Raw genomic sequence first — 12,934 nt, forward strand, 5'->3', positions numbered from 1 at the left:
CTTCTTCTGTGTTCCTTCACTCAGGAGTCCACAGACAAATTTGTCCCGTAGGGTATCTGCCAGTCCTGCTCCGAACTGGCAGTGCTTTGATAGCTTGCGTAGTTCCGTAAGATACTCAGCATTGCTCTCATCTTTGTGCTGAGTTCTCCTGTGGAATTTAAATCTTTCTGCTATCAACAGCGGTGCAGGGTTTAAGTGTTCCTGTAGGACAGCAACAATTTCGTTAAAACTCTTCGCCTTCAGTTTGGCTGGAGTAATCGGGTCCCGCAATAGGCCGTACGTTCTAGCGCCCATTAAGTTTAGCAATATCGATGCCTTTTTCCCCTCCGCTATTTCGTTTGCCTCGAAATATACCTCGACTCGTTCCACATACGTGGTCCAGTCCTCTATTGTATTATCAAAAGCAGTGATACAGCCAGTCTTCGGCATCTTGCAAATCTAAAATGGTGCCTCCCGCGCTTTGCCTTCTTCCCCGATTTAACAAAATGGCGCTTCCCGCGCTTTGCCTTCTTCCCCGCTGTTGTTAGCGCTGCTTTCCACGGTTTCTTGTGCGTTTAATATTGATTTTTTTTCTTTTATTATTTTCCCGTCGTGGAGCGGACCCTCTGGGACACTTCCCTCCCTCTTCTTAGGTCCGAACGCTGCCCGGCTTTGAAGCACCGGCCGCGCCCTGTGTGCTCCACCCTCTCTCTCTCTCTCTCTCTTTGCTTCCCGACTCGCTGCCCGGCCCCGTTGAAAAGCCACCCGATCGAGCTCTAGCCCACCGCAGCCCAGGAAGGATCAGTGCACTACCTGCCACCAGCCCAATTAGCTGGGAAACCACAGACTAAGGAACCAAGCCTGGCTCTGGACAGTCTCTCCTGCAAGTTTTCAATCCGACGATTTGGAGGGCGGTTGCCCACGGTCGACGCCCGTTTCTCGAGTTTCTTTGGATGTAATTTATTTTATTTTTTTCTTTCTTCTGGCTTCGACCTTCAATAACGTTGTCTGAGGTGCTGCCGAGTTGCAGGTAAGTTCGTTTCTTACTCGTCGCCAGTGTTACGTCCATGAATAATTGAGACACGGACAGCAGGAGTGAACAAAATAAGTTTTTACTGGTGGAAGTCAATAGTGAAACTAAAAACACAGGCTCACTAGCGCCTTTTATACAGGGGTGGTCACTGCCGGTACTGCAGTCTGAGACCAGTTATTCTCTTAAAGGTACATACACAACAGTGCCGTTGTCAGTTTGCGCATCCTCCCTGCAGTCCTTGTACTCATCCATACAGGCAGCAAGTACCTCGTACCTGTCGGACAAAGTCAAGAACTGAGGCTCCTCCAACACAATATCCTGGGGTCCCCATACCTTCCTGACTTGCAGTCACACCCTCCTGTCCCTGACCATTGAATAATTTTAAAGTATTGCTTAACCGAAGGGGTGCGACAGCCTCCTGGAACAAAGGGGCCAGGTAACTCTCCCCCTCCCTGATGCATCGCAATGTCTGCAGCTCGGACTCCAGCTCAACAGCTCTGAGCCGAAGTTCCTCGAGCTGCAGGCACTTACCGCAGATAGGGTTGCTCGGGGTCTCGTTGGTCTCCACCAACTCCCACATGCTGCAGTTACGACACACCACCTGCACTGCCATCTCTATGTAAACTTATTTTATTTATATAATTCGTTTTTATTCAAACGATTATTTTTTACTTTTTTAGTTTTAATTAGTTAATTTAGTTTAAGTTATTAATTCAATAAAGTTATAGTAATTAATACAATATAGGTCAGAAAATGGGGATGTGTGCTGATGACTGCACAGTGTTCAGTGCCATTCATAACTCCGCAGATAATGAAGCAGTTCATACCAGCATGCAATAAGACCTGGATGCCGTTCAGGCTTGGACTGATAAGTGGCATGTAACATTCATGCCACCCAAGTGCCAGGGGATCTCATTGAAACCTATAAAATTCTGTCAGGCCTGGACAGACTAGATGCAGGAATGATGTTTCCAATGGCAGGGGAGTCCAGAACCAGGGATCATAGTCTAAGGATAAGGGGTAAGCCATTTAGGACTGAGATGAGGAGGAATTTCTTCACCCAGATAGTGGTGAACCTGTGGAATTCTCTGCCACAGAGGGCGGTGGAGGCCAGTTCATTAAATATATTCAAGAAGGAGTTGGATATATTTCTTAAGGCTAAAGGGATCAAGGGATATGGGGAGAAGGCAGGGACAGGGTACTGAATTTGGATGATCAGCCATGATCTCATTGAATGGCGGAGCAGGCTCGTGGGGCCGAATGGCCTACTCCTGCTCCTATCTTCTATGTTTCTATGCTAGTCATTGCCTGGCACTTGTGTGGCATGAATGTTACTTGCCACTTATCAGCCCAAGCCTGAATGTCATCCAGGTCTTGCTGCATTCGGGCATGGACTGCTTCATTATAGAAACATAGAAGATAGGAGCAGGAGTAGGCCATTCAACGAGATCATGGCTGATCATCCAAACCCTAGCACCCGGTCCCTACACCGACAGCCATCCCACCCAAGCCCTATCCCCGTAATTATCTGAGGAGATGCAAATGGAACTGAGCATATATTAGAATCATAGAAATTTACAGCACAGAAGGAGGCCATTCGGTCCATCTTGTCCGTGCCGGTCGACAAAGAGCTATCCACCCTAATCCCACTTTCCAGCACTTGGTCCGTAGCCTTGTAGGTTATGGCACTTCAGGTGCATATCCAAGTACTTTTTAAATGTGATGAGGATCTCTGCCTTTACCACCCTTTCAGGCAGTGAGTTCCAGACTCCCACCACCCTCTGGGTGGAAAAGTTTCTCCTCAAATCCCCTCTAAACCTCCGACCAATTACTTTAAATCTATGCCCCCTGGTTATTGACCCCTCTGCTAAGGGAAATAGGTCCTTCCTATCCACTCTATCTAGGCCCCTCATAATTTTATACACCTCAATTAGATCTCCTCAGCCTCCTCTGTTCCAAAGAAAACAACCCTAGCCTATCCAATCTTTCCTCATAGCTAAAATTCCCCAGCCCAGGCAACTTCCTCCTAAATCTCCTCTGCACCCACTCTAGTGCAATCACATCCTTCCTGTAATGTGGTGACCAGAACTGCACGCAGTATTCTAGATGTGGCCTACCTAGTGTTTTATACAGTTCAAGCATAACCTTCCTGTTCTTATATTCTATGCCTCGGCTAATAAAGGCAAGTATCCCATATGTCTTCTTAACCACCTTATCTACCTGTCCTGCTACCTTCAGAAATCTGTGGACATGCACTCCAAGTTCCCTCTGATCTTCTGCACTTTCTCAGTGTCCTACCATTTATAGTGTATTCCCTTGCCCTGTTAGCCCTCCCCAAATTCATTACCTCACACTTCTCCAGATTGAATTCCATTTACCACTGTTCTGTCCACCTGACCAGTCCATTGATATCTTTCTGCAGTCTGCAGCTTTCTTCTTCATTATCAACCACACGGACAATTTTTGTATTACAGGAAACTTTCGATTTACCGGCACCTAAATAACCGGAAATCTCGGTTAACCGGCAAAATTCAGGAGTAGGTTTTACTTCATATTGTACTTGCCTTCCTCCATCTGGTGCTGTGCAAGGGTGTGGCTGTTGCTAAGCTACAGAGACACTTGGAACTTGAGGCCATTGTTCTGCACTTGCTGCTAAGCAACAGGGTTTGTTGCTTTATACGGAGCTGTCAGCTCTCTGTATCTTTTACTATAGCGTTCGGTTATCCGGAATTTTTGATGAACCGGCACCACGTCGGTCCCGTCGGTGCCGGATTAAAAAAAAGTTTCCTGTATCTGCAAACTTCCTACGTTCAAGTCCAAGTCATTGATATATACCACAAAAAGCAAAGGACCCAGTACTGAGCCCCGTGGAACGCCACTGGAAACAACCTTCCAGTCACAAAAACACCCTTCAACCATTACCCTTTGTTTCCTGCCTCTGAGCCAATTTTGGATCCAACTTGCCACTATCCCTTGGATCCCATGGGCTTTTACTTTCGTGACCAGTCTGCCATGCGGGGCCATTAGGCAATGGGAAATCTCATTGCTAGTCCAGTATAAACTTGTGCAAACAAGGGCAGCACGGTGGCATAGTGGTTAGCACTGTTGCCTCACAGCGCCAGGGACCCGGATTCGAATCCGGCCTCGGGCGACTGTCTGTGTGGAGTTTGCACATTCTCCCCGTGTTTGCGTGGGTTTACTCCGGGTGCTCCGGTTTCCTCCCACAGTCCAAAGATGTGCAGGTTAGGTCGATTGGCTATGATAAATTGACCCTTAATGTTGGGGGGATTAAATACGTGGGGTTACGGGGATAGGGTGGGATATGTGTTGGTGTAGGGGTTACGGGGATCGGGTGGGATATGTGTCGGTGCAGGCTCGATGGGCTGAAATGGCCTCTATCTGCACTGTGGGGTTTCTGTGATTCTGTGACATGCAAAGAGAATGGGGAAAAGACCATGCAGTCCACTAACCCCCATCACATAATCTCCCGGGAAAGACAAAAAAACTGAGACAAATTGAGGAAAATTAACTTTCCTCTCCGATTCCTTAAAGCACCAAGCAAGGTTCCAAGAGACAGCAGCAACCCATACATTCTACTAATCTCAGCTAACCCACATCTACCTTCTATAACTGGAATTGTCCTCTCCTCTCATGAACTTGTGAAGCTTCCTTTTGAAGGATTCTAGAAGATCCATACTCCAAGCACGCTTTAGTAATCTGTTCCAGAGGGCGAACACTTTCTGCGCTGGCTAAGGATTATAATATGCAGTCCTCTCGTACCATCGTTATCCATCTTAAATAACCTATCCAACTGGGCAGAATCTAATCCTTTCACCATTTTAAAACCTCAGTCATATCTGCTCCAAGTCTGTGTTTCTCTAGAGAAAATATAATGCACCCATAAACAAAATGTTTCATTTTTCTCACATTTTGATCGCCACTGACAGACAGACCACTGAGTGTCTCATGAATCTGACCTGCTAATTGCAGGAGGCACAGGCGCATTTGGTGAAGTTTATACTGTGTATTTTTATTTGCCTCTTTCTGGTTACAGATTCATTTGCTGTGTCAAATATTTGCTGAGCTGGGTAACTGGTTCGACTGGTTTTTCAGCTTTGTTGGTTGCTGGCTTGTGTGGTTTTACATTTTCTCCGCTACTTCTGATCTACGGTGACCTCCAACTTCACGTCAATGTCGCCATCATCTTTCTGCACCACAACTGATTCTCATTATCACGGCAATAATCTCCATCCTTCAATTCTCTACCCTTCAAATAGCTTCTGGACTTCACTCGCCTGCTTCACCTGTCTCCGAACTTGGATAAGAGTTCCACGCCGACTCCATTCTACTTATGTCAACTTTTTCCCTCCACGGGACCTCCAACTTTAACTCTAGACGCCCTACTATGGTCACCAACCTATTCCCTGCTACTACCAGGAAATATGCATCCCTATAATTGCTACATAACCAGGCCTATGTAACTTGAGTTTTTCCCTGTGTCCCTTTGCGTGCGCATTTTAGCTGCCATTTCGGACAATGGTAAACTATCCCCCCTCCTCCTTCTTGACCTGTCTGCAGCCTTTGACACACTTAACCACTCCATCCTGCTCCAACGCCGCCTCCATCGTCCAGCTGGGTGGGACTGCACTCGCCTGGTTCCATTCTTATCTGTCTAATCGTAGCCAGAAAATCACCTGCAATGGCTTCTCTTCCCGCTCCCGCATCGTTACCTTTGGGGTCTCCCAAGGATCTATCCTTGGCCCCCTCCTATTTCTTATCTATATGCTGCTCCTTGGGACATCATCTGAAAACATGGCGTCAGTTTCCACACGTATGCTGACGACATGCAGCTCTAACTTGCCACCACTTCTCTCGACTCCTCCACCGTCTCCAAATTGTCAGACTGCTTGTCCAGCATCCAGTACTGGATGAGCAGAAATTTTCTCCCAATTAAATATTGGGAATACCAAAGCCACTGTCTTCAGTCCCTGCCACAAACTCTGTTCCATAAGAAATAGGAGCAGGAGTAGGCCATTCAGCCCTTCGAGCCTGCTGCGCCATTCAATGAGATCACGGCTGATCTTCTGCCTCAACTCCATTCACCGGCCCTATCGCCATATCCCTTGATGCTCTTATTAGTCAGAAATCTATCAACTTCTGTTTTGAATATACCCAATGACTGAGCCTCCACAGCCCTCTGGGGTAGAAAATTCCAAAGATTCACCACCCTCTGAAGAAATTTCTTCTCATCTCAGTCCTGAATGGCCTACCCTTTATCCTGAGGCTGTGGCCCCTGGTTCTAGACTCCCCAGCCAAGGGAAACATTCTCCCAGCATGCACCCTATCAAGCCTTGTAATAATTTTGTATGCTTCAATGATATCCCCTCATTCTTCTGATTTCAAGAGAATACAGGCCGAGTTTACTCAATCTCTTCTCATACGACAGTCCTGCCATCCCAGGAATCAATCTCGTGAACCTTTGTTGCTCTCCCTCTATGGCAAGTATATCCTTCCTTAGGTAAGGATCCAAAATTGTACACACTACTCCAGGTGTGTTCTCACCAAGGCCCTATATAATTGGAGTAAGACTTCTTTACTCCTTTACTCAAATCCTCTTGTAATGAAGGCCAGCATACCATTTGCCTTCCTAATGGCTTGCAGCACCTGCACATTCACTTTCAGTGACTCATGTACAAGGACACCCAGGTCCCTTTGAGCATCTGCATTCCCTAATCTTTCACCATTTAGGAAATACTCTGCCTTTCTGTTTTTTCTACCAAAGTGGATAACTTCACATTTATCCACATTATATTCCATCTGCCATGTTCTCGCCCACTCACTGAGCCTGTCGAGATCCCCTTGAAGCCTCTTCACATCATCTTCGCAACTGACACTGCCACCTAGCTTTGTGTCATCAGCAAATTTGGAAATGTTACATTTAGTCCCCTCATCCAAATCATTGATATAGATTGTGAATAGCTGGGGCCCAAGCACCGATCCTTGCGGTACCCCACTAGTCACAGTCTGCCATCCTGAAAAAGACCCGTTTATCCCTACTCTTTGTTTTCTGTCTGTTAACCAATTCTCAATCCATGCTAGTATATTACCCCCAATTCCATGTGCCCTAATTTTGTTCACCAACCTCTTGTGTGGGACCTAATCGAAGGCCTTCTGAAAATCCAAATTCACCACATCTACCGGTTCCCCTTTGTCTACTCCACTAGTTACATCCTCAAAGAACTCCAATAGGTTTGTCAAACAGGATTTCCTGTTCATAAATCCATGTTGACTCTGCCCAATCTTACTATTAGTTTCTAAGTGCCCAGTTATTGCATCCTTTATAATAGATTCCAGCATTTTCCCAACTACTGATGTGAGGCTAACAGGTCTGTAGTTTCCCATTTTCTCTCTCCCTCCTTTCTTAAATAGCGGGGTTACATTTACTATCTTCCAATCTGCAGGAACTGTTCCAGAATTTATAGAATTTTGGAAGCTGACAACCAATGCGTCCACTATCCCAATGGCCACCTCTTTCAAAACCCTAGGATGTAGGTCATCCGGTCCTTGGGATTTATCGACTTTTAATCCCATTAGTTTTGCTAGTACTATTCGACATGAATCAGTCATTCATGAAAGAAAGACTTATGAAATAATACTGAGCGGCCTATGGGTGGCGCTGTCCAGGGAGAGTATAAATACTCGGCACGGGCCCAGCTTGCGCAGGACATTCTTAACAGGAACTAGTGAAGGACACAACTAGACCTCCATGTTGTAAAACAGTTGATTAAAGCTTTGTTTAACGCTTAGACCAAGTGCCTAGTAGTTTTCTTGCATCACTTTTTTTACTAATAATTTCTTTAAGTTCCTCATTCTCGCCACACCCTTGGTTTTCTCGTACTTCTGGGAGGTTTTTTCTGTCTTCCTCCGTGAAGACAGAAACAAAGTATTTATTTAATTTCTCTGCCATTTCCTCATTCTTCATTATAAATTCTCCTGTCTCTGACTGTAAAGGACCTACATATACCTTCGCCAGCCTTTTCCTTTTCACATACCTATAGAAACATTTACAATCCGTTTTTATATTTTTTGCTAGTTTGTGCTCATATTCCATTTTTGATTTCTGTATCAATTTCTTGGTCCTCCTTTGCTGACTTCTAAAAAAAAATATCTCAATCCTCAGGCTGACTGCTTTTTCTGGCAACTTTATAAGCTTCCTCCTTTGACTTAATACTAGCTTTAATTTCTTTTGTTAGCCATGGTTGGATCACTTTTCCTTTTGGGTTTTTATGCCTTAGAGGAATATATGTTTGTTGCAAATTATGTTCCCTAGCCACCTACCCCATCCCTCTCCTTAGCATCTGTCTGAGGCTGAACCAGACTGTTCGCTACTTTGGTGTAATATTTGACCCTGAAATGAGCTTCCGACCACATATCCGCAGCATAACTAAGACCGCCTATTTCCATCTCCGTAACATCGCCTGTCTCCGCCCCTGCCTCAGCTCATCTGCTGCTGAAACCCTCATCCATGCCTTTGTTACCTCTAGACTTGACTATTCCAACGCACTCCTGGCTGGCCTCCCACATTCTACCCTACGTAAACTTGAGGTCATCCAAAACTCAGCTCCTCGTGTCCTAACTCACACCAAGTCCTGTTCACCCATCACCCCTGTGCTTGCTGACCTCTATTGGCTCACGGTTAAGCAATGCCTCGATTTCAAAATTCTCATCCTTGTTTTCAAATCCCTCCATGGCCTCCCCTCTGTAATCTCCTTCAGCCCCACGACCCTCCGAGATATATTCACTCCTCAAATTCTGCCCTCTTCTGTTACTGGATTAGTAATCCAGAGGCCTGGACTAATAATCCAGAGACGTGAGTTCAAATCCCACCATGGCAGCTGGGGAATTTAAACTCAGTTAATTAAATAAATTTGGAATTTAAAAAAGCTATTATCAGTAATGGTGACCATGAAACTACTGGATTGTCAGAAAAAACAACTGGTTCACTAATGTCCTTTAGGGAAGCAAATCTGCCGTCCTTGCCTGGCCTATATGTGACTCCAGATCCACAGCAATGTGGTTGACTCTTAACTGCCCTCTGAAATGGCCTAGCAAGTCACTCAGTTGGACCAAACCACTACGACAAAGTCAGCACTGTGGTTGTACCTTCACCCAAGGCAGTGATTCAAGAAGGCGGCTGACCACCACCTTCTCAAGGGCAATTAGGGATGGGCAATAGATGCCGGCCTTGCCAGCGACACCCCCATCCCGTGAACGAAATTAAAAAAAAAAAAAATATCTTTGGACGTGCCTTCAGCTGCCTAAGCCCGAGGCTCTGGAACTCCCTAAACCTCTCCGCCTCTCTACCTCTCTCCTCCTTTAAGACGCTCCTTAAAACCTACATGTTTGACCAAGCTTTTGGTCACCTGCCCTAATTTCTTATGTGGCTCGGTGTCAAATTTTTGTCTTGTAACACTCCTGTGAAGCGCATTGGAACGCTTTGGTACGCTAAAGACGCTATATAAATACAAGTTGTTGTTGTACATTACATGCAAGGAAAAAAACTTGCATTTATGTAGCACCTTTCACATTATCAGAATGTTCCAAAACGATTTACAGCCAATTAATTATGAAATGTAGTCACTGTTGCTGTGTCGCAAATGCAACAGTCAATTCATCCACAGCAAGGTCCCACAGACAGCAGTGAGATATATGATTGGAGAATGGGATAGAACTTCTTTTATATCCACCTGAAAGGGCAGTGGGGCCTCCGTGTAATGTCTTACTTGAAAGACTGCATATACAACAGTGCAGAATTCCCTCAGTACTGCACCAGTGTCAGCCTAATACATGTTGAGTTCAAAACCATTAGCATTGTTCGGTCTAGAAGTGTCCCTGATACCTATCTGTGTAGATATTGGTGCTCTGTATCTCAGAATTGCAGAGGGGTGCATGCATTTGACTAAACTGTGAATGTCTGATGCAATTCAGATATGTATCTTTCATTATTACTTTGTTCCTGGGTAGAACTTAAAAGGAATTGTAAAGTATATCTCACCAGATTTGCCCCAGTTTAACAGTCCTTCTGAAACCATTTCTGAATGTGTGAGAGGATTCTTCTTAGGCAGACCCTCGGAACCGAGGATGACTTGCTTCCACATTAAAAATGAGTTCGCAGGTGACTGATGAGTCCAATGCGGGACCTACAGCCTCTGTCACAGGTGGGGCAGACGGTGGTTGAAGGGGCGAGTGGGTGGGGTGCTTGGGTTGACGTGCGCTCCTTGCGCTGCCTGCGCTTGGCTTCCGCTTGCTCCCGGCGAAGAGACTTGAGGTGTTCGGCACCTTCCTGGATGCTTCTCCTCCACTTTGTGCAGTCTTGGGCCAGGGATTCCCAGGTGTCGGTGGGGATGTTACACTTTTTCAAGGAGGCTTTGAGGGTGTCCTTGAAACGTTTCCTCTGCCCACCTGGGGCTCTCTTGCCGTGCCGGAGCTCCGAGTAGAGCGCTTGTTTTGGGAGTCTCGTATCGGGCATGCGGACGATGTGGCCCATCCATCGGAGCTGATTGAGCGTGGTCAAAGCTTCGATGCTGGGGATGTTGGCCTGAGCAAGAACACGGATGTTGGTGTGCCTATCCTGCCAATGGATTTGCAGGATCTTGCGGAGGCAGCATTGGTACCTCTCCAGTGCTTTGAGGTGCCTGCTGTACATGGTCCATGTCTCTGAGGCATACAGCAGGGCGGGTATCACTGCTGCTCTGTAGACCATGAGCTTAGTGCCAGGTTTGAGGTCCTGGTCTTCAAACACTCACGACCGAAGGCTGCACTGGCACACTGAAGGCAGTGTTGGACTTCATCGTCGACGTCTGCCCTTGTTGACAGTAAGCTCCTGAGGTATGGAAAGTGGTCCACGTTGTCCAAGGCTTTGTTGTGGATTTTGATAATCGGGTGGGCAGTACTGTGTGGCGGGGGCAGGTTGGTAGAGGACCTTTGTCTTACGGATGTTTAGTGTAAGGCCCATGCTCTCGTATGCTTCGGTGAAGGTGTTGACGATGGTTTGGAGTTCGACCTCCGAGTGAGCGCAGATGCAAGCGTCGTCTGCATACTGTAATTCGACGACAGAGGATGGGACGACCTTGGATCTGGACTGGAGGCGACGGCGGTTGTACAGTTTCCAGTTTGTTCTGTAAATTAGCTCCACTCCAGCGGGGAGCTTAATGGGGGTGAGATGGAGCATTGCAGCAAGGAAGATCGAGAAGAGCGTTGGTGCGATGGCACAGCCTTGCTTGACCCCGGTTCGTATGTGAATTGGGTCTGTGGTGGAACTGTTGATCAGGATCACGGCTTGCATGTCATCGTGAAGCAGGCGGAGGATGGTGAAAAACTTCTGAGGGCAGTCGAATTTGAGGAGGGCACTCCATAATCCCTCACGGTTGACAGTGTCGAAGGCCTTTGTGAGATTATATGGAGGATAGCAGCGAAAGTAATGGTCTGGGACTTTTTCAGGTCCAGCTTTACTGTGTTTTTTCAGCACAGGTGAAATTACAATTATTTTTTATATCCAGGGAGGAATAATGTCCTGTACATTACTGTAAGTTTACTGTTGGTCTTTGTTACTGTTTACCCATCTATTTATCATCAATAAATCTGTCAGGTAGCTTAATCCAGGGTCTGATGGTATTTAACTTACCACTTCTTGAAGTCAGGGAGATCCCGTAGGTCCTGTGATATATCCAGTAAGCCAAATACAATAACAAGAGTTTGTGTTCAACTCTTTTACCCAGATACTGAGCATGTAAATGCATACTCTGGTTTGTTAGGAGTGAGGGCTTGCTTATGGGAGTGGCCTTTGGTAGTGAGCACAAGGAAAGTATCTGAGATAGAAGGCCAAAAATGTAACACATACAGTATTACATAATCCTGTTATCGCACCACCATGTTTTATCTTAATGGTACTTTCAGACATTTGGCAAGTACACAACAAAGTCAAGAATGTTGTGCTAGTGTATTTTCTTACTGCTTTCTGCTTTGAGTGATTGAATCCTCATCACTGTGAGTCATGTGCAATGTTTGTCTTTCAGAGATCAAAGCAAAGCTGTTTGAAACCTCCAGTAAGACAGGCCAGAATGTTGGTAAGTTCCTGTTTCTGTATCACATTCTCTCTCTCTGCCACATCATATCTCTCTCATTTCCCCCCTCCCTCCATGAAATATTGTAATAAAGTTTTGATGAGCAGAGGTGGTGTAATGGGGTCTTGAAATGGAGTGGAAGGTTTTGTAATGGGGTCCTGATGAAGATTGGAGGATTTTGGAATGAAAGGTGTAATGGGATCTACAGGAACTTGAATGCAAAGAACTAAAATCCTTTTGTTCTCTTATTTCAGATGAACTCTTTCAGATAGTAGCAGAAGATTATGTAAATGTAACGGCCTTCCAAGTGATGACAGGTAAATAGGTGGGAATTGGGGCTTTATCAGATACCAACAGGAGCAGTGTCTAATCGTTTATGTGGCAGGATTGGGGGGGGGGGGGGGGGGGGGGTGTGTGTGTGTGTGTGTGTGTGTGTGTGTGTGTGTGTGTGTGTGTGTGTGTGTGTGTGTGTGTGTGTGACACGGTCTGAGGCACTCACTGTGTGTGACTAACAGGGCCTGGAACACTCGGTGTGTGAGTGTCAGTATGTGACAGGATCTGGGGTATTCACTGTGTGAGTGTCAGTATGTGACAGGATCTGGGGTATTCACTGTGAGTGTGTCAGTATATGACGGGGTCTGGGGTATTCACTGAATGTGAGTATGTGACAGGGTCTGGGGTATTCACTGTGTGAGTGTCAGTATATGACACGGTTTGGGGTATTTACTGAGAGTCAGTATATAACAGACTGGGGTATTCGCTGTGTTACTGTATCATGGGTCTCATGCACTATTTTCGG

At 46.0% G+C, this 12,934-nt stretch overlaps 1 protein-coding gene across 1 annotated transcript in view; it reads left to right on the forward strand.

The window, feature by feature from the left end:
• rab24 (RAB24, member RAS oncogene family) overlaps positions 1-12,934 on the forward strand; it is a 38,179-nt gene that overhangs the window by 22,206 nt on the left and 3,039 nt on the right. The window contains exons 7-8 of the mRNA XM_085995436.1: positions 12,088-12,138; positions 12,390-12,452. Coding sequence (XP_085851562.1) covers positions 12,088-12,138; positions 12,390-12,452 — 114 coding nt within the window. The remainder of the gene's footprint in view (positions 1-12,087; positions 12,139-12,389; positions 12,453-12,934) is intronic.

This window comes from Somniosus microcephalus, chromosome 8 (assembly GCF_052327205.1).
Source record: "Somniosus microcephalus isolate GS21.2 chromosome 8, FLI_Smic_1.0, whole genome shotgun sequence".
NCBI lineage: Eukaryota > Metazoa > Chordata > Chondrichthyes > Squaliformes > Somniosidae > Somniosus > Somniosus microcephalus.